Source organism: Opisthocomus hoazin, chromosome 4 (assembly GCF_030867145.1).
Source record: "Opisthocomus hoazin isolate bOpiHoa1 chromosome 4, bOpiHoa1.hap1, whole genome shotgun sequence".
NCBI classification, from domain to species: Eukaryota; Metazoa; Chordata; class Aves; order Opisthocomiformes; family Opisthocomidae; genus Opisthocomus; species Opisthocomus hoazin.
In genome coordinates, this window is record NC_134417.1 from 48,248,247 (window position 1) to 48,276,135 (window position 27,889).

The following is a 27,889-nucleotide window of genomic DNA, read 5'->3' on the forward strand; positions in this document are numbered from 1 at the left end:
TTACTGTGGTAGTCCAAGCAGTTGACAACAGCATCGTAAGTGATGCTCACTCCAAGCCAGTAGCACGCTTCTGTGCTAGAGTAAGCCTACATCTCCTCCCACCTTTGAAACAGATATAGAGTGGGGAAGACAGAGCTTTGAGGTGCAGGGCTAGATAATGTTCAATGCTTCTCAAGAACAGAGGTTACGCGTGCTTTTGAAAATGTGGTATTGCTCAGTATGTGTCCCCCCAAATATGTTCCTGCGCTCTGGTTTGGGTGTCATAGCACCATCCTGCATGTTTAGTACTTCTGTCTGTACCATGCCTGTTCTCTGGGTCTCGCAGCCTAGCCACCGGGGCACCCTAAATGCACAAAGTCTTGCACCTTGTGCATGGCAGAGCTTTCTGAGACGCTACATTTCTTAGAAGACAACAAAGCAATGCTTTCCACAATTCAGCATTTAAAGACTTCTGTCCTAGTTCTTCAATTCTGAGATAATTTCAATGAAGTTCTGTCCAATCTATGTCTACGTACACCAGGTCTACACTAAGCTGTGGTTTCATGAGAAGCCATAGCCTTTGTTATCTTCTCCTTCCCACCCCGACTTCACTCTGTCATCCTTGTCACGTACTAGCTCCTTCACTCATCTGTGCTGAGCCACCTCAGTGTACTAACTCAGCAGAAAAGCGAACTAGTAAAAAAAGCAAACAGCTTTACTGTGAGTCTGCCAACACACAAGGCAGGGTCAGGTAAGCAAGGGAATGTGAGGGAGAAGCTAGGACTCCAAGGTGAAGGATAGGAAGGACTGAGCAGGCAGGATGGCAGCAGCCAGTAACCACGTTGGCTCAGGCTGCCACAGACCATCCATCTCGGTTCCTTGAATCTTAACATCAGTTAAACCACGAGTCATCTGACTTAGCTGTTAGGTAACTTGCACAATCAGGAGATCAGCAGGTCACTTACCCTATAATGTAGGGGGACACCTGAAGTGATGCAAGAGACAGCTATTATTTTCACAAGAAAATGAATACTAAATTTAATGACATTTCTATAGGAAGACTCAACAAGAAGTCACAGCAAGCTTGAATCTTGCTCTTGGACAAAGGTGGAATGAGGACAAACACTCCTCTAACCAGCAAAGGCTAAAAGGGGCCTCCCTTGTTCAGGTGTCTTCACAATAATCAGTTCTCAGTTTCAATTACACTGTACAAATCAAGAAGGAAGTGCTAATTCACAGAAATATTAAATCTGCTTGTTGGTTCATTTCATACTTGAATCATTAACTTTAGCAACTTCTTTACTGTCTACAAAAGATAAGAAGGACTGGATCCTTGAAGTAGGACCACCACCCAAATAATAAGAAACACTTTTAAAAAAAACTTGGCTTAAACTAGACCCAGTTCATTGAACTTCATGGAAGCACAAAAGTATTTTTTTTTCAGTTAAAAAGTATTAAAAAAATGAGATTCATAAAGAAGAATGTGAGCCCTCCAAGGACAAAGTCAGAAAATTCATCTGAGGTGTTATACTCCTCAGAAACAAGACACAAGGTACCAACCAGTCAGTGAAGAGTCTGCTCAGCTCCTAAGAACAGGGTAGAAACGTGGATTTGAACAAATATGCTTTCCATTTCAAGTGTACTTCACAATTAAAATAATTCCAAAAACCATTAGTAAAGATTCTCCTTTCTTTGATTTTAGATGTGCCTCAGCACACAGGTATGAAGAAATCATTGCGTGGCAAGAGGTCTTTCTTTCAAAGATTTCCTTTCTTAGCATAAATTTCACAACATGAGATTTTCATGCCATTTCTAAAGAAGGGTCTCTGATTGGAGGCACATAAAGCTATTTCACAGGGCAGCTGAGGTGCAAAGGAGACCATATCAACAACTTTATATAAGCTATACCATGTTTGCCACACTATATTGCCTGCATGGCTAGCAGGTACAGTCAGAGTTTAAAACTCACCTATTGCAGAAGAATGCTAACAAATGTAGGAAATAGAGCCACATAATATTATCTGTCCTTTAAAAGTGACAAATACCTATGTTTCTTCACCAGATATTGCTTTATCATGATATAACGGGTGATAACTGTATTTTTTTCCCCCTGGAATTCCTGTTTCCAGAGAATTGAAATTGAGTGATGAAATGATTAATATATAACTGTCTGGGATACAGTTCAAATATATCTTAGAAGTCAGTTCGTGGCACAGTGAGAGAAATGAATGGCAAAGCACTAAAATGATCCCATTATGACTGTTCTTTATGCATTGTGCACTGGGAAGTAGGTTAATATACCTTAAAAATAAAAACTAGAGGTACAAAAAAAATAGGGCACTGCCATTTCCATTTCAGTACAGTATTTCACAGATTGTGAGAGCAGCAGACATGTAACCCATAGCCAGCAAGCAAGTCAGACCAGAAGTACAGGTCAAATGATGGTCAGTCTCAGAAGATTTCAACGTGCTCCACAAATGATATCCAGGCTTCAGACCTGCATTACAAAAGCGGTGAAGGACACACTGCAGAACACTACTATTTAAGCGCTTTCTGGTTTGTGAAAAGCAAAACAAAGAACATATGCATCAGTAAACTCCAAGGAGGGATTTTTGGATTTAATAAAGTTCCATATTTACTCTGTTTCACAGAAGTTCATCGGCTTAAACTAACCCAATTCTTGACTTTCCATCGGACCAGATACTTGAAGTGAGTCATGAAGCATGTTTAGGAACACTGGTATCAGGAACTATCTTGCAGTGAAGCCAACATGAACTAAGGGCAGTCAGCAATTGCCAGGAGGCACTCAACACCTTACCAGACAGAAGAGACATCATAAAAGAAAGATGGCAAGAGTCTGCATTCTCTTCTCTATTTTGAGCCAGAGACGAGGCAACCACATGCTCCGCAATGTGCCTGTGGAAAATGCTGGCTCTTGAATAGCACTGACATAAACTCCCAAGTCTAAACTTCATCCTGATTTGAAGTGAGCACAGCTCTACCAAAATGAAACATAATTTGCTCTTTCCTGATATGGTCTTCCTTCAAAAGCCAACCCACAGCCCCTCAAAAAGGGTGAAGAAGCACAGATCTTTCTAGGATGTTAATGGGAGATGGGACATGGGCTGGGAGATCTGATCTTCACAGTGAAGAAGGGCCAGGTATTATGCTGCTGCTGCTGCCTTAAGTGATGAGGGGAAGGATGAAGACCCTTTCTACCCTGTGTTATGACACTGCTCGCTCCGTGTGCCAGGCATGGGCCAGGCTGACCAGCCACGCCCAGGCAGGGCTGCGGGGTGAGAGAGGGCTGCAGCAGCACAATGTGTGTCCCAGCTATGCAAGAAATGCAAGGTGTGATCCAGTTATGAGTCTCATGCTCAAAGCAAGGATCACCGAATCAGATAATGGTTGAGGTTGGAAGGGGCCTCTGGAGGTCATCTTGCCCAACCCCTCTACTCATGCAGGGGCACCTACCGCTGGTTGCCCAGGACCGAGTCCAGCTAGGTTTTGAACATCTCCAAGGATGGAGACTCCACAACCTCTCTGGGCAACCTGTGCCAGTATTTGACCTTCCTCATGGTGAAAAAAGCATTTTCTGATGTTCAGATTGACTTTCACGTGCCCGCTGCCTCTTGTCCTGTCACTGGGCACTACTGAGCAGACTCCAGCTCCCTGTTCTTCACTCCCTCCCATCAGGTACTTAGATACATTGATAAGATCCCCCCGAGCCTCCTCTTCTCCAGGCTGAACAGTCCCAGCTCTCTCAGCCTCTCCTCATGTGAAGGACGCTCCAGAACCTTCATCATCTTTGTGGACCTCTGCTGGACTCACTCCAGTAAATCCAAGTCTCTCTTGCACTGGAGAGCCCAGAACTGCACACAGCACCACACGTATGGCCTCACCTGCAACAAGCAGGGATCACCTCCCTCCACCCATGGGCAACTCTCTTCCTAAAGCAGCCCAGGATGCTGCTGGCCTTCTTTACCACAACAATGCACTGCCAGCTCATGGACAGCTGCTTGTCCACCAGGACCAGGGTCTTCTCTGCAGAACAGCTTTCTGGCCAGTTGGCCCCCAGCCTGTACTGGTGCAGGGGCTTATCCCAAGATGCAGGACTTTGCATTTCCCTGTGTTGAACTTCATGAGATTCCTCTCTGTCCAGCCTGTCAAGGTCCCTCTCTGTGGCAGCACAACCTTCTGGCTCATCAGCCACTCCACTGAGTTTTTTTATCATCTACAAACTTGCTGAGGGTGTACTCTGCCCCACCGTCCAGGTCATTAATGAAGATGTTGAACAGTACTGGCCTCCAGGGACCTTGCACCACTGATCACAACCCTCTGGGCCTGGCCATTCAGACACTTTTTAATCCACCTCACTGCCCACTTATCTAAGTCATACCCTATATATAAGGATGTTACAGAAGACCATAATGTTACTCAGATCAAGGTAAACAACATCCACTGCTCTCCCCTTGTCCACCAAACTAGTCATCTCATTATAGATGACAGTAAGGCTGGTCAAGCATGATTTCCCCTTTGTAAATCCATGCTGACTACTTCTGATCACATTCTTGTCCTTCACGTGTTTAGAAATGCTTTCCAAGAGGATTTTCTTCATTATCTTCTGAGGGACTGAGGTGAGGTTGACCAGCCTTTAGCCCCCCGGATCTTCCTTCCTGCCCACAGAGATGACATCAATCTGTTCAGAATGGCACACTTTCCTTCTGTGTCTCTCAAGCTAGAGAGGATAGGGAAGGACTGGACAAGAGTGATAAAATCTCTTTCCCTGTGCTATAAAATGCTACTTGAAGTGTTCCCTGGAAACACTGTTCCTTTTTAAAAATCAGCTGTTTTCCTCCCTGTTTCTTCTTGTCCCTGTCAAAGAATGAGCATTTAAAGTCCACTGGTCATCGATTAAACTCAGTAAAAAACAAGGAAAATGTGTACCAAGTTTTCAAGGAAGTCAATCTTCCACTGCCGGAAAACTCAATAATGTCTTAAGGAAAGGAGAGGAATAATGCCTTTGTATTTTGAAGAGATTAAATACAGGAGGAAGATCCAACTTCTAATTACTCCTAAGGCAAATGCACACTGGAGAAAAGCCCCGTGGCATTAGGCCCAGATGCTGTTGTCCTCCTCATTTTACATGGTTGGAATTCCACCTAACTCCCTGCACTTACTCTTGGCTGGCTGTAGTTCTGCAGATGCAAATTTTTAACAGAGAAAGCTCAGCTCCAAATATCCTAGCTTTACAGAAGTGGACTGGGCATGATGCTGGGACAAAGAGCAAGCCAGCAGCACAATCCTCAGCCTCGCTGGTGGCTAGACCCTCCTGCAGTTTCCAGCCCTTTCATCTGTCATGCGGGCCACCGTGAAACTGCCCAAGAGCTGCCTGCATCTCAGAACTAATAGGCTGGACTTCCCTTCACTAACACAATCGTGGACCAGCAAAGATGGAAGAACCTGGACCAAGTCAGCAAGTTCGAAGTAGCTTACTAGAGAATCACCTGCTCCAGTAAATGGGCAGGCAGAAGAGATTACACATACATTTTCCTCGGTAGTGCTCTGAGGGTAATGAAGGAACCATAACATAAGTAAGGACTTATTTTGCCTTCCATGTACCCATATGCCAGCTGGCACCACTAAGTATTTGCTGATCATGCAGTAGAAGACTGTAGTTTGTCTGACCACAGAACAATTTTGTAACCCAAGAATCAATCTGTGCAAGTTTTTCTACTGTCCCGCTTTATTAGATGTAATAAATAAATCTCTGGCTTTATTACCAATACTTAATTCTTTTGTAACATTTGGAGAGAACAAAACTTTTCTTAGACAGCCACCCGCACAAACATAAATCCAGCATGATCTCCAATATTGACAACAACCTGTTCTAAAGGAAAGCCTAATGAACTGAGAATTAGAGATACACTTCCACAGACAAACACTAACACAACAAGGGAGGAATTGAATGTCACTGGCTCTTGAATTCTGACCCTAGTTTTGTAACCTTCTTACTGTCTGAACTTCAGTAAATCATGTGTTTTGCTGCTTCAGCTCCCCCATTTGCCAAACGAGAGCTAATAAAGACCTCACATGCATCATGCTAAAGTCTTTCACCCTCAAAACACTTTAGATGTGTAAAATAAGGCAAAAATGTTGAGCACTGTTAATAAACCTGTAGGTCAAGATGACTGTTTTCCTTTATAGAGTGAATGACAACAGATGCCCACTGAAACACCCTCCTTCCCCCAAGCAACAGTCAATAGATCACAGATGTAACAGACAAGCATGGGTGGAAATATGTGTGGGAATGACCCTAAAACAAACACCCAAGGAGGAAGCCACAGAAAAAGTATAACAGTAGGAAAAGGTTGGTCTTTTGGGGGTTGCTTTTTGGTTGATTTGTGGCCATTACACCATATAAGATAAATAAAAATGAGAGTCCTAGCTCACTGAAAAATGGGAATTAGTATTTATTTCCTGACTGTCACTTATTTACTTACAGTAGACTTTGATATCATGTGTTGCAAAAAAACCACCATGCACAAGACATTGCAAATAAACTCCTGTTTTCTAACTGGAAGTGTAGTCTTTAATGCTAAGGTTACTATTCGTCTTCTTGACAATTCCTGACTCCTCCGTACCGCACATTATCACTTGCCCATATCCAGCTGTTCTTTCACAATTCTATTAATGACTGCAGAGTAAGGGTTATCCTTTCCCACTGTGCCTGTAAAACACCCCATACAGTGGTGATGTACTGGGTGTAGCTGGGATAGACCTAACTACCTTCACAGCAGCTCGTATGGTGCTGTGCTTTGCATTTGTGGTTAAAACTGTGCTGATAACACATCAATCTTTCGGCTGCTGCTCAACAGTGCTCGCACAGCAGCAGGGCTTTCTTTCTCTCTTCTCTCTCCCCTCACGCCAAGTAGGCAAGATGTTGGGAAGCAACACAGTCACGACAGCTGGCTTCAGCTGACCAAAAGGATATTCCAGATTATATGACGTTGTGTCAAGCAATAAAAGCTCAAGAAAAGGAGGTATAAGGGGAAATGTTCACGGTTATGGCATCTGTCTTCCCAAGCAACCATTACAAATGCTGAGGTCCTGCTTTACAGGAAGCTGCTAAACATCTGCCCGCTGATGGGGAGTAGTGAATGAATTCCTCCTTCACTTTGCTTGCATGTGCAGCTTTGGTTTTCCTTACAAAACTGCCACTATCTCGATCCATGGGTCTTCTTGCCTTACTTCTATTTTCACTCCATCCTGCAGGAAAGGGTCAGGGTTTGGCTGCTGGCTGGGGTAGCCTACTCCTTACATGGGACTTCTAGCGGCTGCAGTAGTACAAAGAATAATAGTAAAAATCTTCATTGCAGAAAGGAAATGAAGGTTGTTTTTTGCAAATCCCAAGATCATATCCTGAACTGACAGGCTGAAACTGCCATCTTACTGTGTAACTTTTAACTATGGATAATAATTTTCTTTTTCTATACAGAATAAAGATGTGAAATGCCAGCTAAACTGCAGGGAAGAAAGGTAAGGTTGATAAGAAGCAAAATTGCCTCAAGGTTCCCAGTTCTAGAGAAAAACTCTAACTCTTATCTCAAAGATTTACCATAATACTGTGACACACACATTGTCATGTACGATCCACCCAGCACTGCATTATCTTTTCACTGAATTATTTTGCCTTGCAATGTACAACCACATTCTTGCTCTTTCTCAGAATATTTTCCTTTCTTTGTTGACTGTACTCCCCTCTGCTACACGTTCCTGTAAGAAGTTGTACTATGACTTTTTGTCTCCAGTGTTTCCTTTCCTTTTATTTCTACTCTTTATTCCAAACTTCTCTGTATACATGTGAACGCAGCATAATTCCCTTTTTTATTGTTTTCTAGCTGTCTTCCTCACTCCCTTGCATCAGGACATGCACTGCAATCAGCTAACTAAAAAATGGCACTATTCAGGCGAAAAAGGTCAGGGGACAGGATTCAGGATAGTACTACACCTGTACAAAGACTGGAGGCAGCAGCTCTGGTTTACCAGTCTCCAGCTGGTAATTGGCAATACCTGAAAGTGGTTTTTGCTTTCCATGCTTCTCTGCCAACTTAACTCTCTAGAAGCCAGAAACAGCTTTTTTTTTTTTCTCCCCTGCATGCTGTAACACAGCACTGAGAGGAGAGCTTCTCCACTGCACTTGCTGGAGCACTGATGAACCTTTGTACTGCTTTAACATCCCTCCTCCCGGCTCTGGAAAGAGAAAGACCCTGAGAACTATCTATGAAATTGATAAAAACTGGTTGATTTCCACTCTCTTGAAACTTACCCAAGTTCTGGTGCAAGCAATAGTACAGAAACTGTCTGCCTAAAGATCTGGAGCAAGGGACAGAACTGACTCATATTCAGTTTTATCACAGACTTTAAAAAAACCCACAATATAATAAGAGCTAAATGTTTTTTGTATTTGAACAAAAAAAGTCAAAGTTTCCAGCTTGTGACACTAGCCAAGATAGTAAGTGGAATTTTCCATCCCTAAGCGAGCCAATCAGGATAACCATGCCCTGGAGAACTGTCACTGACTGCAGCTGTACATTTCCTAATGTTACACCTCAACACTGTGAAGCAACACCCATAAGTATGTATTTCTGGACAGAATAAAGGAATTTTTTGGAACAGCTTCCCAAAACAGAAAGATGAGCAAAGCGCAGGCCAACGTTACAACTGTAGTTCATGCAAGACTGGTTCAGCTCATTTAAGCAACAACGCTGACTGCTGCTGTAATTGAGATTTCCTTCTTCCAGGGCAGTATTGGAAATCTGAGCTGTAGCAGCCAAACCCCTACTAGAAAAAGAAGATGAAAAACCAGTTCATTTAAAACTTCACTAATGACAGACGAAATCAGCTGTCTTCAAGTGCATGGTTCTGTGAAGCAGCCAGTCTTTGGTTGCACAATAATCTCTCAGCCCCTGCATCTGGGCAGATTTCCTTCTTGTCTGGCTGCTTTGCTAAAATAAGGAGGCTGCCTGGCCTCTGATAAGTGACTTCTCTTGTGCAGCCCCATCCACAGGCGACTTATTGAAGATAAAAATGGTGGGAGGGTGAGAAAAGGCAAAATAATCTTACTCAGACCCTCTACAACCCAGATAAGAGGATTCTAAGTACAAGCAAGCGGTATTCCTTATCTATTAATAAGAAGTTCTCTATCTGCTCAGGCACAGGCCTCAGTGGTAGAAAAGGATGTGGGGTAATCACAGAACCAGCATACGAATTACATTATTAAAGAGCCCTTGTTACAGGGTGTTAGCCATGATCATTGAAACGGCAGCTCTTTGTAATGACCAGCTACAACTAAGTCCTGCCTACCACTGATCGCAGTCTATGCCAATACTGCAGTCCCACCACTGCCAGCTTAACTAGCTCCCTGTCTCAATCCCCACAGCTGCCTGCACCACACTGAAAAACACCATACAATCCTGGATGTTATTAACTGAAAGCTGAGGACTTTACAGTTACATGGCAAAGAACAGGCTATATTCTCATTAGGCGGTGAATTAATTAAAAAAACCCCACCACAATAACCGTTTATTACCAACAACAACCTCTTAATTTTCTTTCTCTCCAATCCAATATTAACAGATTTGTTTTAAAAATCAACTTGAATTTAAAACTTTTCAACTGTAAAAGCATTATCAGTAAGTTTTTCCAATCGACATAAAATCTGCATACACAACACTCGAAACACTACAGCAATGTAGGCAATAATTGAGTAACATTGCACAAGTGCGATACTGAAGACACAAACAATTCCCAAAACACATAAAACTCATTGCAAAACAGCATTAGTGGCACAGCTGACTCTCAGCATCTCTGTAAAGGATAGGAACATAATTTTAAATACAGCAGGGTTTTAACTCTGGGGAAACCCAGCTGCTCTCCCTCTAACTCTCAAAGAGGTGCTTATGTCTTTCTAGACACCTGCAAGGACTGAAGGCACTACTCTGGACAAAGCCAGGAGACCCCTATACTTTGCAAGCACTTAGCTTGTCCATCTATTGATAAGGAATTACTCCTCTGTGCAGGCAACAGCCCCTGTGTAGCAGCTAGCCTGCCACCCACTCTAGTGCTCTCTCCCGTGCCACATCAAGTCATAAATCCCAAATCATAGAAGAACCTGCTGTTTCAGGTAAGAGCAGGGATACATCCTCTATAATGGGTTTTCTCTGCAGATGCACAGATACAATCACTGGCTCAGCCTGTGCTCCCTGCCCTCCTCCCAGGTAAGCTACTGGTTGTGGTGCCTGTTGGGAACCTGTGCCTCATACCACCAAGCCAATTGCCCATTTAGAAAAATACTACCAGATTTGCAATTCGCTTCACTGTAGAAAACTATCTATCTTGCATGGTAGGGAGAATCGCTATATCACAACTCAGAATCACAGAATGGTAGGGGTTGGAAGGGACCTCTGTGGGTCATCTAGTCCAACCCCCCTGCCAAAGCAGGGTCACCTACAGCAGGCTGCACAGGACCTTGTCCAGGAGGGTCTTGAATATTTCTAGAGAAGGAGACTCCACAACGTCCCTGGGCAGCCTGTTCCAGTGCTCCATCACCCTCAGAGGGAAGAAGTTCTTCCTCACATTCAGACAGAACTTCCTGTGCTTCAGTTTGTGCCCGTTGCCCCTTGTCCTGTTGCTGGGCACCACTGAAAAGAGTCTGGCCCCATCCTCTTGACACCCATCCTCGTAGCCCTCCGCTGGACTCTCTCCAGTAGCTCACATTGTAAGACACTTGAATCTCCAGAGTCCTCTGGTAAAACATAGAGGATCTGGTGACAGCAACCAAAAACATAGAGCTTAATATAACCAAATCTCTGCAGATTCAGAAATTTCACAGCAAGCTGTGATTGTTACTTCCCTCCTCTACAAGGCAAGCTCTTCCAATATCTAGATCCTCCCAGAGAGACACGGTAACTGTTCTCTTGGCCTGGTAAACCTGAGAGTCAGACAGAATGACAGCAGAAGACAGTCCACAGTGTGGATAGGTTTGTGTAGACGGAGAAAGACTGCCTCAAGCACACAAGATGTTCCTGAGGCAAGAAAAAGAAAAGGACTGGGAGGAGGAGAGAACTGTAGGCCAGCAAAAGTGGGTTTGGTAGAACCTAAAAATTAAGAGGTTTGAGCTGTCTTAAGGAATGGCAGAAAATCGGCTCTCGACGGCAGAAAGGAATCCAACAATGATGTACAGAAATATTCATGCTCATGGAGGTACAAAGACACCTTAGGCAGGTAAGCATTGCTGGAGAACTTTGTCCTTTAAGGCTGTTGCTGCAAAAGCAGCAACAGAGTTCACCAACCCTGGGTCTGAGAGGGAGCTCTCCTTGGGGGAAGGAGATTGCCCACCTCACCTGCCATACTTCCTTTTAGTTGGCTGGGAAGAAGAGCTAACCTTGTAGGAGCAAGGCACCTCTGAAACCACTACTCTGAATGACTCTCAGCATATATTGTTTGGGTTCTTTGTATTGTTTGCTCTTTAGATAGTCAATAAAGTCCCATATTGTCAGTACTACACAATACAGAGAGAGCTTAATCCTTACTTGTGAGCTACAGAGCTCTTGTACATAAAGTTCATGGCTGTCTATAAATGGATTTACCAACCATGCATAGCAATGCCACCTACAGAGAAGGAGCCCACGTTGGCTGGCCAGCCAAGCCTGGCTGAGGCTGGCTGGCTGCTTGAAGCCCAGGGTACACAGTGTTTATCATTAACAAACACCCACAAACTCTGCACAGCTAGCTGCAACGTTTCCCCCTCGATCTGGATATCCAATACATATCTAACAGCATACAGCTACTTAAAACTCACATAGGAACACATAACACAAAACCTCATGGCAACGATCATTCTAGTAACCTATCAAACTTGATGCACAAAAAGTAAAAAAGCAATCTCATCTTCCTGAAAGTAGTCACGGAGGTAAGGAACGCCTTGTGAACGGCGCAGCAAAGCCTCAGTGCCTATGCCTGCTAAGCCTCAGCTAGCAATCTGTTCATCATTCGCCCTCACAGATGCTGCTCACAACACAACCTGTTCTCATTGTCTGAGGCATTTATTGCTTGACTGATTCCAACCCTCAGTTAACACCTGCCGTATCACTCCCTGCCCCACACAACACCACACTGACATCTGGCAGTGGCACAGACAGCAGTTAAAAGTTCGTATCTGTCATCTCCAGCAAGGGCTTTGTCAGCCATGGCAATGGAGCCTTGAGCAAGGTCTCCTCGAATTAGAGGAGGACTTTCTTACACCACCGAAGTCCATGTTGTCAGCTGTGCTAGCGTATCATCATTTTTATTGGGAAAAAACAGGTGAGAGCTCCCGAAAATGCTAACATCATGACAATTTCCAGACCAACTGGCATTGTCACAAACCTGGCTGCTGGATCAGGCCGGGCCTTAGCACACAAAAGAACGACCTCTTCCAAGTGGAAACACTCGATGCTTGGCAAGGTGCCAGAGAAGTGAAAGGTGACAAATGAGGGGCAAAAATAAGAAAAGACGAGATTCCCCGGTGGCACCGTCGCAGCTGACAGCTTTCAGTGACTGCCTGGAGACTGGCAGGCCTCTCAGACATGCTGGGACAGCACTCCTGTGTCTACTAGGAAGCTTCACTCAAGCAATCAACAAAAGGCTCAATTAGCCAGCAGGTGACAAGCAGCAACTGGGGACTCTCTTTTTCCCAAACAGATGAGAGAGTTCTTGAAGTGGCCTTCCCAGAGCGTGATTAAAGACTTGCAGGAAAGTGTGCTAAGTCTCTGTAGCTCTGCAGCTGCTGCTGGTCATCTCAGGTTAACAGCATACTTCTCTCCCAGCAGCCAACACTTGCTTCTTGAACTCACTAAAGGCATTTTTTTAAAACAAACCCACAAACCATCAAAAATATTCTATGAAAATTCCCCTTTGAAGCAACTTCTCAGTCTTGTCACCATTGCATTTCCATTTTCCTACGGGAAGCTGTGAGCAGGAGAGGAAGCCATCAGTGTTGCAGCTGCTGCTACTGTTGCAAGAACAGCAGCCAAGCTTGCTTTGGCTTTGAAAGCTGTGGTCACCTAGCTTGGACCAGTCAGACAGATCTGTACCTGCCATTACATCCATCAAATTACCAGCATCGCGACGCAGGGAGCTGTTTCAGCTGTGATGATCCCTGAGGAATCTGAGTTATGCAAAAAAGAGGAAGCTCACAGGTGGGCGAAAAGAAATCATGGCAATTTAGAGTTTGATCTCTGTGTACAGAAAGTAGCAATTTCTGGCTGCTGTATACTTTACATCTCCCCACAAAATAGGACGCCAAGGCCATGGTGCACATGATGTGACAACAGCGCAAAGGAGACAATTCAGCCGCAGTACTGAGTGCACACCTCACAAGGACTCCCCAGGGAGAGGAGCGGAGGAAGCACTTACTCATAGTAAGCAAACACTGTCTGTCTTTGGGGGACAACACTCCACTACCCCGCTAATCACAGAACAGTAGGGGTTGGAATGGACCTCTGTGGGTCATCTAGTCCAACCCTCCTGCCGAAGCAGGGTCACCTACAGCAGGCTGCACAGGACCTTGTCCAGGAGGGTCTTGAATATCTCCAGAGAAGGAGACTCCACAACCTCCCTGGGCAGCCTGTTCCAGTGCTCCATCACCCTCAGAGGGAAGAAATTCTTCCTCATGTTCAGATGGAACTTCCTATGCCTCAGTTTGTGCCCATTGCCCCTTGTCCTGTCGCTGGGCACCACTGAAAAGAGTTTGGCCCCATCCTCCTGACACCCACCCTTCAGATATTTATAAGCATTTATTAGGTCCCCTCGCAGCCTTCTCTTCTTCAGGCTGAACAAGCCCAGCTCCCTCAGCCTTTCCTCGTAGGAGAGATGCTCCAGTCCCCTCATCACCCTCGTAGCCCTCCGCTGGACTCTCTCCAGCAGCTCCTCATCTTTCTTGAACTGGGAAGCCCAGAACTGGACACAGTACTCCAGACGGGGCCTCACTAGGGCAGAGTGGAGGGGGAGGAGAACCTCCCTCGACCTGCTGGCCACACTCTTCTTGATGCATCCCAGCATCCCACTGGCTTTCTTGGCAACCAGGGCACACTGCTGGCTCATGGTCAACTTGTCATCCACCAGGACACCCAGGCCCCTCTCCACAGAGCTGCTCTCCAGCAGGCCCGCCCCAAGCCTCTACTGGTGCATGGGGTGATTCCTCCCCAGGTGCAGGACCCCGGACTTGCCCTTGTTGAATCTCATCAGATTCCTCTCTGCCCGACTCTCCAGCCTGTCCAGGTCTCACTGAATGGCAGCACAGCCTGCCAGTGTATCCACCACTCCTCCCCATTTTGTGTCATCAGCAAACTTACTGAGGGTGCACTCTAACTCTTCATCCAGGTCATTGATGAAGATGTTGAACAAGACTGGGCCGAGTACTGACCCCTGGGGGACACCACTAGTTACAGGCCTCAGAGCCTCACGGTCAGGTACACTGCCCTCACTGAGGTATGGCCACGGCTTCACTGGATCACGACGAGACACACAAATTGTTCCAGATCTACAGCCCTGGAACCCAGTGAAAGATGCTTGGCAAGATGCTTTCTCTTTTACAGGCTCAGAGCAGATGGAGAGTGCGCTTGGAAAGAACCGATGCCCTGGTTTCTGTTTCTCTGTGGCAGGAGAGAAGGATGTTCAAGGGGACACCACCTCCAAAGAGAGTGAAGACAGGGAACACACCGCATTTGCACATCTTAAAGGAAAGTCACAGAACAGTAAAAATCCATGCTTTTCACCACATCTTTTTATCGGCGGACACCATGTACACCTGACTAAGATTTTAAAATGGCATTCACAAATCTAACTTCCTGTGAAACAGATGTGCCAGGAAACCACCGCCAATACTTCACTCTGCTCTTTCAAGCATATTAAACACGTCTCAGGTGATGTGGTAAATTTCTAGGCTTCATTTCCTTTTTTTTTTTTTTTGTGTGTGTGTGTCAGAAAATGTATCTGCTAACCCTTGTTCAATCACCTCTATAGAAAGAGCACTACATGCACTCCGGTTGCCAATGAACGTATTGCAACAAATCCTAACGGAAGGGTCAAACAAGCAATGAAAGGTAGCTCCAACTCTGTGCTTTTAGGAAGCTTCTTTTAGGATAACAATAAAACATTCACTGACACATTCAGAACAGAGATTCCCTAGTGTTTAACAATGACTATAATTATCTTTTTACAAAATGTACTGGAGCTGATTTTTTAGCCTTTGAGAGCAGTTTCAACATCAGAAAAATTAATAGTTTATTTTTTGCTGAAAGAGATAGAAATTAAAACAGATGTTACAAAACCTTCCCCTGCCTAAGAGAAAAAGGACTACATTTTCAGCTTGCAGTTCGAAGCACATGGAACCACTTTAGGCTTACATGGTTCCTGCCCTTACAAGCCAGACACTTGCACTTGCTGACAGTAGTCTCTATGGCTGCACCCTTCTCTATAAACTCTTCTGGAAAAAAGAAAACCAAAGGGGAGCTGAAGTAAAGCTACATCAGTTCCCTGGTTTGGTTTACTGTGTGTAACCTTGTGAACGGCTGCAGGGAGGTGAGACAGAAAGGGAAACTTCTGTAAACTGGTGTTGCTTGTGAAGTTTTTTCTCATCATATAAAACTGTGTCAGCCTACCACCGAGCATTCCTTGGTTAACACACAAAGAACACACTGTTTGCTCCCGGCTCTTACACAAATACCTGGGCAGAAATTGCAAAATGGTCACCCAGAGCAGAGGCATGGAAAAAAAAAATACAATTAGCCCAGCCAGCCTGTTTCAGTGATCTCAGAGTGGAAATAACAGGACTTCCCAGACCTATTAGTTTTAATTACTAGGCTTGGACATTCCTCACTCAAATGCTCCTGCTTATTTGGAGCCATCTAAGACTTTGACAATTTTTTTCTCTCTTTGCTCAGCATGTCAAGCAAGATCCTTTTACTGTAGCTTCTAGCAGAACAACAGAAATAATTAGCAGCTACAACACATAGTTCCGACCTTGGCCTGAAAATAACTTTGCTGCTAAAAACCATGGCCCATTTCTTATTGCTTAGCCAGTAGTTTATCACATAGCTGCAGACTGAAGACACCTGCACGTTCTTGGGGTGGTTTTCCTCAATTATTATTTTCTTTGCAAACATAAAATGCCTCCTGCATGCCTCAAAAGAAGACTTTTTGTATAATCTGTCATGACATCTCTGATAGCTATTACAGCATTATTCTTCATGTTTTCTGTTATCAGCCAGATGAAAAGTCAAGCAGAACACAGAACTGTTTGAATTTAAGTTTTGCAAGTTAGCATCTGGCAACTTTCACCAAGCTCGTTACTTCTGGCCATTCTTTTCCTTTGAAGAACTCTAGACAGAGTGATAGTAAGGGAAAGTTGAAAGTGCAGTCTACACAGGACCCAGAGACAGGCTTATGGTTTCAGCATCTCTGCATATCACCAGAATCCCTCTCTTTTGACTGTGCAGCATTATTACCATAGAGGCAAAATCATATGTCACTGACAGGCTGCTGCAAAGAATGAGATGTTTTACTTCAATCACTTCCACGGACAGAAAGACGTTTCAGGCTCAAGATCAAGTTAGAAGACCAAGTAGCTCTCAAATAATTCCAAGCATTATTTGCTTTTGTAAATTTTCTTTTCTTGTATCAATGGTTTTAATTAGGAATTGTTTTCTTCCACTAACATATTTTGCTTTCTTTTCATATTTTAACTTCTTCTGAATTTAGCTCCCAAGTAAATTTGTCTGCTATCATCCAGCACATTCAGAAATTGATCTTGGCTCCAGCAACCTAACTAACAGCATTTTCTACCTTTCAGTATTAGATGTATTAATATTCTCTTGAATCCTACTATTCAACTATATGTTAGTATACGAATAATCTAGAGAGGTTTCAGCATACTTCAAAATTACTCAGAATTACAACCTGTCTTGTTTGGCCATTCACTCGTCAAGTATGCAGTTGCTTTTGTCAAGACATACTTTGGAAATCCAATAGATACTCAGCAGAAAAGCTTTAACTCTTGCCTGAGCATTTCAAACAAGTCAAAATTATGATGTTAAGTCAACTTTTCTTGAGTTTATCCTTTTTTACTTTGCAATTGTTTGCAATTTTTTTCCTCAGACTTGAGAAGGTAATTTTGATTTTCTTCTTTTCTGTCTGGTGAAACTGCTCTTTCCTGGTTTATACCGAGCTGAAAGAATAAGCACTACTTTTAGCTTAAAACACCTCGTATACTGAGACTGTGCGCACTGTGCCAGAACTATTGTCCACTCACTAACAGCAGCATTGTTGTGGGAACAATCGCCTTCAGTCTGAACTGTGGTCCAAGTTAGCTTGGTGCAACCTGAAGAAGGGGAAAGCGAAGCGAAAAAGGCCACAGGCCACCTCTGCACCTCTCAGAGTCCAGAAACAAGCAACAGTCCAAACACAGTTTGAGAAGCCTGAGAGACCTACACAAGCATGTGCTGTGATGCCTCTCCTTCTACAGGTGAGCTCTCAACACTTGTTTTCTCTCTTCAGTTGGTAATGGTCACACTCCTGCAAATCTCTGCATCAGACACTTTGGACAGGTGATGCAGTCACAGCCATTCCTACCAGCATCCTCCCTATGGTGGGACCACCTATACAGGCTCCACTGTCAATCATGGGCTGTGCCGAGAGCAGAACCTAGTCCCACACAGTGTCTGTGGCATCCTCCAGACTTCAGCTGTAAAAATACAAAAGGCACATAAGGGCTCCACAAGAAATTCAGCTGAATCAGCCTTGTTTCAAACTAGGAACACTACTACTTGAGCCACCCTGGCAACAACACGGATTCAGATTCATAACTGCTGTCTCTAATGGCACAGAATTCCTCAAAAGCTTCCAAGAACCCATTTACGGAGAACTCGCCAGGCTAAGTAACACAGGTTCCTAGAAAGTCTTACAACAACACAAGCTAGCAGTAGCACGGACACAGAGCAAACATGCATCCAACAAATCAGTACAATTACTGTGGCATACTGAAAATTGCCACATGTATTGATTTTGCCAAGCTGGCTAAAATTCAAGCTACTTAGCTTCTCTGGTGTAAGTGTACTGTGCACACTGATACACACCCACTTGCACACTTACTTAGTACACTGCTGCTATAGAACCAAGGTGGCCACAATGGGATCCTGTATGTATCCCCGTGAATATAAGAGATCTTGCAAAACTGCAAATACAAGAAAAAAAAAAAAAGAAAAACAAGAGAAAAGCAAAAGCTATATTAATCACCATCAAGTTAAACAAGTTGAAGTGGGTTAGATGTTGAAGATACCTTATAACTTCCTGTTAAAATCAGAGCATCACTTCAGACTGGATTTTGAAAATGGAGCCTCTACTAACATTAACAATACGCATGAAAAACAGCTTTCAAACTGTCTTACTGCTATGTAAAATACACAAGTCACTGAACTATATTTTCTCCTGCCTTTTATTTTCAAAATATTTACAGACCACTCCCTAAGCATTAGAAAGCCAGGAGCTCAATGCATAAAATGCATTATCTTTTCAAAAATACAATCATTCTGCAAGGTCAAAGAAATCCTCTAGCAAAAAAGGAAAGGCATTTGTGTAGTCTTACAGACTAGAAACACATTTTTTACTTCCTAATTTCATTCTATGCTAGGCACCACAGCACCCAGAATTTGAAGACAAAGCACTGGTAACACTTAGACATTCGCAACAATCCAGTAATCATCAGATTGCTGCACAATCTCTTCATCTTGTCCAAGACTGCTGAGTTTCAGTCCTTGCGTTACGATCTTTCTTACAGAAGAACAGGTGTAACATTATCTTCCATTTCCTTCGTATAATTTCCATAGCACATTGTTGTCATCTGTTAGAACTATTTCATACACATATACATACAATCAAAAATTTTTTTAGCTTGCAAGCACTGCAAACAGCCCTTAACACTACAGTAAATGATGAAATGTTTCTTCCTTGTTCTCTCTCATGCCATTTACTTCTTGGTAAAAGGGATGGAGAAAGAAAAACAGGAACGGTTATGTTCCCTCTTCATAACCACAACCATTCAGAGGCCCAGTGCGCATTTTAGTGTGACATACATCTAACCCAAAAGACCCTGCCTTTGTCCTGCGCCAGCATCGCAGTTCTCCTTCTTACCAAGGCTGCACTCCCACCAGACACATTAACAAGAATGCAGGAAGTTCACAGATTTAGCATAAAAAATTCTTTTCAAAGAAAGATACTGCCAACACTTCTTACTAGAAGAACTGAATGCTAATAACAAATGGACCCACGGATACAGGGGAAACACTGTCTGAGAAGAGGTAAAAGAGAGTTGTGAAAATATTTAGCTCTCCTTATTTTACTGGGTGCAGGAGTTAAACTAGAACTAACCTACCCTGGTTATTTCTACGCACTGCAGCACAATCATTTAGTCTTAGGAAATTATTTGAGAAGACAACACTATTGTGATACCATACTAAAAGAAGTTAATTTACCCAAAGTTCCTTGGATACTTGAGGTAACTCCTACTGATGTTACTTACAGGCAAGCTGGAAAGCAGAAAACCATAAGAAGGTGAAGCTGAAAGAGTGCTAAGGGGAACTGATTTATATTATTTTAACTTGTTAAAGTCACCAGCTTAAATTCTGATGAATTTGATATTGAACAGCACTGATAAAACATTACCTCATGTGAAACATGTGAAGTATTACATAAAATTAAGATAGATCTATATACGTTACATAAAAATAAGTGAAGTATGTAACATATACACACACACTTCACATGTGCAGCAAAAACCTGAAATTTTAGCACAAATAAACATGCCTGTGCTAGCTGTTGAGTCACACATCATAGCTGTAGTGATACCACAGCAGGAAACAGAGCAGAGAGGACTAGGTGCTTCTCGTCCATAAAAGTTCTTTTCATAGTGGTGAAAGAAAAACGATAAACAGACTTCTAGCTAATCCGCAAAGTGCAAGTCTACCATTCTAGGACTACAGGTTCATCTGCAATGTAGACACACGGTCAAAAGGATGCAGTTTGCCTCCTGAAAAGCTACTCCAGATCCACACGGTGGTCTGGGAACCACCCAAGCCAAGAGAAGGCAGCAGACAACTGTTTGTATTCTTGCCGAACTGAACTCATCGTGAGGTGCAACTCCGAGGTCTCACACGCGCAGCACAAATGCTCAGCAGGTGTGGGTGGCCATGCCCAGTCACACTCAACTACACCTCTTGCTACGGAGGCTCATTTCTAACTGCAGCTGATGGCTATCCATGAACTGGAAGGAACCAGGTGCTTTTTAAATGGAAACTTTAGGATCTGGTATTACTCCGCTGTAACCTAGAACAAAATGATTCATAACTTTTAATGTCAATCTAGGACTCTGTGGATGCTAATAACTTAGACAGGTTAAAAATATGGCTACACAAGCAAATGTGTGTGTGGGAGAAATGCACTGGGGGCTATCAAACACCAAGGCAACAACTCCACCATGAAGCGCTGCCAAGGTGCAAGTTTTGGCAGGATGCGGCTGCACGTGCGGAGGCATCGCTGCACGCTGTCGCCCGTGCTCTCTCCTAGCCATCCATCACTATTCACTGCCATCACTGGAATTCAGCTGACAAATCACTCCACGGGCAATTGCGTGCCAGAGAAATGAGAACGAGCTCATCCAGCCGCCAATCCTCTCCGCATCTGGACGGAGCAAAATTTCCTGCACCGAGTTAGGCGAAGGCATCGGCCCAAACCCTGGCGGCGCTCTGCTACCCGTCTCTTTCCAATTTCTCCTTTCCAGCCATGTTCCAGCCTCCCAGAGCCCTCCCCGGGTGACGGGGTCAGTGCCCGGAGCCCTCCGAGAGCCAGTGCCCGGGGCCAGCGGTGCCCACCGCCCGGGCCTGGCCCCGCTTTCTGCCCCCAAACCTCACCCGTGCTGAAGAGCGCGGGGTTCCCCTGGAGGACGCTGCGCCCAGCCATCACTGCGCGACGCCATCGACGGCGGGAAAGCTGTTGGCGCCGGTAATCAGCGCCAGGTGCCCCTCACCGCCGGCGGAGCCCCGCGCCGCCGCCTGACCGGGAGCGCCCGCTGAAGCCTCAGGAAAAGGCGCAGGCGGCTCCGACGGCCCCCAACGCCCCGCTCCGCTCCGCTCGGGGAACCGCAGCTCTGCCCCCCTCTCGCGGGCGGCGGCGACCCCGCCGGCCGCCCCCCGCCCCTTACCATCTGGGCCACCTTCAGCATGCCGGCGCAGGAGCGGAAATAGGCGCCGTCCATCAGCTCGGCGTCCGAGCCCGCTGAGGAGGCGGTGGCCGGAGGGGCCGCGGCTCCCCCGCTGCTCACCCCGGTGCGGATCACTCTCGCCCCGTGAGACATAGCTCCCCGCCGCGCTCCCCTCGCCGCCGCCCGGCCCGGGACAGGGGGACGGGACGGGACGGGGCGGGGCGGCGGCGCCCGGGGGCTGCCAGGGGCCGGGCGGAGCGCGGCGCGGCGCCTCCCCAACCGCCCTGGCTGCCCGGCCGGCGGGGCCGCGGGGCGGGGGCCGGGGAGGGGGCGGGCGAGGAGAAGCCGCGGGGCTTTCCCGCGGGGAGACGCCGCCGCAGCCAACCGCGGGCGGGGCGGGGGAGAGGCGCCGGTGCCGGGCCGGGGAGGTGCGGCTGCGGACAGCACCTTCGCGCACAACGTTTGCTCTCGCCTGAAAACCCCAAACCTTCCGATTCGTGACCACGTAAAAGAGAAAACGTTCGCGTTCAGCGGGCACCGACGGGCAAAGCTGTCGTGACTGTCCAAATGCCTCACTCAGCCCCGCTGCTTGAATTAAACGAGGCAGAGATAGCAGCAAAACTCAGCAAAGGAAGCTATATATTTCCTCAAGTTTAAAAATAACTTGTTTTTCTTTCCGGCAAGTGAGGTAATAGCAGGCCTGTGCCACTTCCACGCTCATTGGAGTAGTAACCCCATCTGCCACTGCTCCGCTCGGCGGTCAGGATGCACGTTCTCTTCATATTCAGTAGTTAGTTGCTCCTTCAGCAGCTAAAATTGTCTTAGGAGGGAGGCCAGGTAAGTTCAGACGATCCCCAACACAAGCAAGGCGCTAGCTCAAGTAATTTACGTGAGCAAGGCAGGGTCTGCCCGTGTGGGCACTGCTCTCTAACAGGCGAAGCAGTACATAGCTCGGGGCATTTATTAAGCCAGCTAGTAGGTGCAATAAAAGACATTGCCTGTTCCACCAAATTTCATTTCATGTCACTAGATACCAAAGCTACATTACCAGTCTACACAAGAGTAAAATGCTAACTGCTGAAAGCTTTTTCTTTTTTTCTTCTTTTAAACAGCTGCTTGCCTTTTTTTTCGCCCCTGTTCTTACAGTTCGAGTTCAGAAGCGTGCACATTGATAGGCTTCTCGCAAACCCTGTGGAGGAAGGTTCCAGTAACTTCTTCACTTCCTATTAAGAAATACATTTTTCTTACCCACTGATTTGGCTTCTTTAGTTCTTTTTTCTGAAGCGTGTATATGACTGGGGCTCTGCTGATTTCAGCTCAGTGAAACAAATACCTTTAAATTCATACAGGTAGAACAAGTCGTGTTTTCTAATTCGAAACGCAGGCATCTTCTGTAAACCACTGGCACAAACTCAGTCTAAAATGCTGCTGAGTTTGAAGTTTTGGTTACAGTTCTCATGCTATTTACTTGCATCAAGTGCATTATGTATGGTGATGATAAGAGGTACTGACAACTCCTTAATAAATGAAATTTGATGGCTGTAAGTTGACACCAAGTATCCTTATGTATGTGGGTGACTTGGATTTTTCAGAGAGACTGTTTGAAATGAGTTATTTATAATGTCAAACACTTTCATTCTGCAAGTTGATTAGCATTGTGTTTATTCCTTTAAATATCTGTATTAAGAATTTCATTAATGATTTCATCACTTAGCAATTGTTCTTTTAAATAAGGTTTCTTTCAATCTTATGAACACTAAGCAATGCCTGCAGCCACAAATCTTGTTTCAATTGCTATCTGATAAGACACAGCTAGTTTATCTTCTTTATCAATATTGGAATATACAAAGGCGTTAAGTCATAGTTTGCAAGTCAGTATTTAAGAGTAATGTGCTGCAAGAAACAGATAACCTTTTGGGTGCTTTTGCCTTTCTTCAGGCCTGAAAACAGGAGGAGCAAACTTCACAAGTAATTCTGAGCTTGTACCAATTCCTCCAATGTTAACTAGATATTCGGGGAACGCTTGAAAAACAGACAGTTGGTGCCTGGGGAACAGCTGAGAAATGACACAGATAAGAAAGAGCATGGGAAGCAAGATAATTATCTTTCTAGAATGAAAGAGCAAGGCAGGTAAATTACAGTTTGTGAAAAAAAGCAAGACCAAGCATAAAGCAAATTTCTGCCTAGTACGTATTTTTTTAAAATTCAGAATTAAGGATTCAACTCTCAGATTTGCCTTTGGAAGACATTCCACACATCTTCCCTTGAGGATCAGCGCTGAAGACTCGGACATGTGGTAGACATTTTGCAAGAATCATTCCTTATCTAGTAATAGTTTGGGTTTGTCCTCCGTTAATGGGTCTATTCTGACACGTAACACACAGTTTCCATGACAGTTTTTGGTAAACTGGATGAAACATATTACTCCCTCTAGCCACAAATGTTGTCTGGGTTATGACTTTAGCCCAGACCATCGCAGTTACCACAAAATCATGATGCATTTGTGCAAACATAGTCACATTCTTTGGACTTAAAGACAGGTACATCAAATATCATCTAAGAAAGAATTTCTATGATTACAAAAGCATTTTTACTGGTTAGAAATCACTGGTGAGATTTTAATTCTGGCTGTATTTCTAGTCACATTTTATCAGTTGACATTTGGATCATTTTTTTGCCTTAGATTTTTTTCCAGCAATGGAAAAGAGCATGTGGGATTTGAATGACACATTTTATCTGTGCAGATAAAATGCATAGTTGGTAGCCCTTCTTCCTTCTCACAACTGGGTAATTTTAGCAAGCAGCAGACAGCCTGACCTTTGTTGTACAGGCCAGATGCAATCTGCAGTCAAATATATGTATTTAAATAATATCTTGGCTTCCCTTCCACTGAAATCCCGTGACTCCGACAGATAATCAAGAATAAAACAATGTGATTGAGACCAGAATTAGCTGGCTGCTGATAAATCTTCTTTGCTGCAGGGCACACATGTAAGTCAGCACACACCATTTAGTTGCAGGGAGAAATAAATAAGTTTTTTTAAGCAGTAAGATTTCTCTACTACCATATACAGTAGTCCAACCAAGTTTTTGAAGACTGGAATAGAGTCCAAATCTTCTTAATCCAGGAATAAAAGATTTACCAGTAGTTTTAAATGAGGAAAACTTTAAATGATATCACAAAATAATCACAACCTGACACTCTCCACATAATTCCTGGAAAAAAAATCCTTAGGTAATTTGTATTTGACAGTAATTTTCAAAGGTATCTGTTTTGAAAGTCAATCTTCTGTCATACTTCTGCTTGATTCAAAGATATTTAAATACAAGCATCAAATTAAAAACTTCATTTGTTAAACTAACAACTCACACATTATGCCGGCAGGAAAGGAGGGAGGAAATTCTTTGTTCCTAGCACTGGCGTCTTGACAATTCCTCTATCGATTTAATCTTTATATAATTTAATGGGATTTAGAACCCCAGATTTTAATTAGGACAGATTAATGGCCTAATCTAAGGAGAAAAGAGAAAAACACAGTCCCCTGAGAAACAAAATTTATTACCTTTAGTAGGTGTTTTGTGATATTCTCACTAAAGGTTAAACACTGAGCACTAGGGGACTGCTGTCTAGACTTACGCCTTGGAGCTTGCTGGATCTGAGAAACCTGTTAAGATAATGTGTTTCAGGCACAACATTCCTTCAGTGAGCTTCAGACCTACAGTAACAGGTTCCAAAAACAATCTCATGATTGAGAGAAGCTGTTAGAATATGCAAACTGACAGGATCATCAGAATTCTTAGTAGTATATAGTTTACTCTGAAAGAGAAATTAAAAAAGCAACCTTCTACTCCCAGTTTACAAAATGTGCACAGTTGGGTCATTTATTTATTTATTTTAAGGTCTGGGGTGGGTTTTTTCTGCATAATGTCACTTTTTGTACATAATAATGAGACAGTATCAATCTTAATTTTGATTTGTAGCATTCAGCATCAAAACCATACCTGTAAGATTTAAAAAGTTACATTTACAAAATTGGCACATTGTTTGAGTAACATTTATTAAAGCCTTAGTAGTAATGTCTATACAGTGTCTAGAAAAATACGTTAATTTTAAAAGAAGCGGTATGAAATTTTATTATACAGTACAAAGTCAGTGTTAGATGTCTCTAAAGATTATATTGTATTATAAATAATCATTTTAATCTCATCTTAAAATATGTTGTGTCAATTCTAACAGGAATGTTCAAAAAGAACTCATCCCTCTTCCAAGCTTTGTCAAGAAGGTGTAATCCTCAACATGTTTTATACTACAGAATTCATTTTAACAAAATATTTACTGCAAAGTTCGTGATCGCCAAGATATAAAGCTAAAATACGTATTTCCAGCATAGCAGGAGGTAACCACGAAGGCAAAGAACTGTAGAGAGAGGGGAAAAAAATATATTAGGAAAAAGATATATTTGAAAGCACTTTCATTTCTATGAAAAAAATAGCTATGGGATTTGGAAAAAGCAGAAATAGCAGGATGACTAAAATGGCACTCTTTCACTTCCTTGTACTTCTGTGGCCATCAGAGTCAACACTGTGTAAGTAAGCTTTTATTATGTGTAGAAATATGGGCCTAGAAGTAGGCAAAACATGGCCTATTTCAGCTCATATCTCCACATTGTACCGCCTCAGTACGGATCTTCTAGACCGGACTCTCACCAATCCTATACTTGGACTCTCAGCAATCCTATACTTGCTGGTTGTAACATCAATACATCAATTGCTGGCAAAAACTGAGGGAAAGTCCACCGGACAGTGTGAGCTGGAGCTAACACTCTGCACTGCTGCCGTGTTCCAGGAATCGCCTACAGCCCACCTGTACGTCACTATGGCACGCCGTGCATCAAAACAGCTTGTTTACAGAGAGAACTTGGATTCAAACACAGGCCCAGACATGTTCTCCAACAGCAGTACCAATTAGGTTACCAATTCCAGAGGTTCTCTACTGATGAATAAAGGTATTCCTCGGTGCAAATAACAGTGACAGCAGCCACGTTCAGATATTACTACTTTGTCAGAAATTGATTACAGAATAATAAGCCTTCTGTAGCAGGCTAGATTTACTTTATCTTTAAAGGTTAAAACTACACGGCATCGGTGGTGTTGCTTCTGCAGTCCTTGCAGCATATGCACATAGAAACCAAAGAACAGCTGTGAACTATTTCAGTTGTACTGATAAAGTCCAATTTGGTGCCAGTGGTTAAGTTCCTGTTAATCACTGTATGTTGTTCAAAATAGACAATGTTCAAAATGGTCTTATGATAAGACCAGAATGTTTTGTGCTGGTAACTGAACCAAATAAAGCTGACACTGCAAATAGGATTAACACTACTTTTCTTGGAGGCAAGCAGTGATAGGACAAGTGGGAACAAACAGAAGTTACAAGAACGGAAATTTCAACTAGATATGGGGGGGGGGCGTGGAAATCACAATGAGAGTAATCAAACATGGCAAGAGAGGCCCAGAGACATTGTGGAATAGCTGAGCTTTGAGTATTTCCAAGGATAAGTGGACAAGGCCCTGGCAGCCTGATACGAGTTAGCCCTGCTTTAGGGGGGAGAGAGCTGGATCAGATGACCTCCAGAGGTCCCCTCCAGCCTAAAAATATTTTATGATTCTAACAATGTTTCTTGCTTACATACCATCATTGGCCTGGGTGGGCACTTCAGCTCTGAGCAGGGCACTCCTAAGCATGCGTATAGGCAGTAAATCTAAGCCCTCTAACAGAGCGCTCTTGGTGAGTCTTATCTAATGCAAGTTTAATCTGTGGCACCAAAAACTGTAGCTGATGATGTAAAATATTAGGACAACAGAAAATAGCGGGATTCTCCTTTTCCAATAATTTTGTTTCTTACTAAATAAACGGTCTACCTAAAATCTTTCTAGCAGATAGATGACTTGCTGAATTCTCCATGAAACCCTTAATGGGTGCAGAAAGCAAGAATCTCCATTTAATAGCTTATTTAGACAGTGCATTAGATTAACACTATTAGGAGGTATTACAAGAGATTCCAAACGTCCCATGAGACACTGAGCATTCATGTGTTTTGCATAAAACCTGCGTCAGCGTGGACACTTATCTAGCAGCAAGCAAGCTCCTGTCAACAGCAGTGGCTGAGTAACAGATCAAGAGTTACAAACTGCCAAGGGGAAAAGACCCTGAACACCACTGAAGTGACAGGGACGCAGTTACCCAATTCCCAAGATAAAAGCAGAGCAGGTGTTCAAGTCTGTGTGTTCATGGCTGTCTACAATAAGCTTCAGACAGAATACAGGATTTGTGAATAGTCCAGAAAGGACAACTACAGAAGCATGAACAGTCAACAAAGTTGCTGCATTTCAGAATTACTCTGTACAACTGAATTTGACTACCGTTGCCACGACACATGTTCTTTTACACCTCCCTTAGCTAAAGAAAGTGTTCACCTACTCAGAAAGTGACAAGGCTCTTTAAAAAAAAATTTGTTTTTCACCCACATTGACTAACTGCTTTGGATTTCCAAATCTAAGCAGTAAAACAGTCATGTCCCACTAATTAATGATTTGCATCCACTTTAAAACACTGGG

At 43.8% G+C, this 27,889-nt stretch overlaps 2 protein-coding genes across 6 annotated transcripts in view; both read right to left on the minus strand.

Moving 5' to 3' along the window:
* Positions 1–21,438, minus strand: part of CMTM7 (CKLF like MARVEL transmembrane domain containing 7) — a 55,934-nt gene extending 34,496 nt beyond the window's left edge. For 4 of the 5 annotated variants that reach the window (XR_012763738.1, XM_075418949.1, XM_075418953.1 and 1 more), the window contains exon 1: positions 21,275–21,438. Coding sequence is in view for 3 of the 5 variants with exons in the window: in XM_075418949.1 (XP_075275064.1) it covers positions 21,275–21,427 (153 nt within the window). In the remaining 2 variants the exon portion in view is untranslated. Of the gene's footprint in view, positions 1–20,984; positions 21,045–21,274 lie in introns of those variants that run through there. The other variant, XM_075418951.1, reaches the window with a different exon arrangement.
* Positions 21,439–25,075: 3,637 nt separating this feature from the next.
* The window catches only part of CMTM8 (CKLF like MARVEL transmembrane domain containing 8), a 37,699-nt gene continuing 34,885 nt past the window's right edge, over positions 25,076–27,889 (minus strand). Inside the window, exon 4 of the mRNA XM_075417416.1 lies at positions 25,076–25,691. Within this exon, the coding sequence (XP_075273531.1) occupies positions 25,608–25,691 (84 nt within the window). The 3' untranslated portion in view covers positions 25,076–25,607. The remainder of the gene's footprint in view (positions 25,692–27,889) is intronic.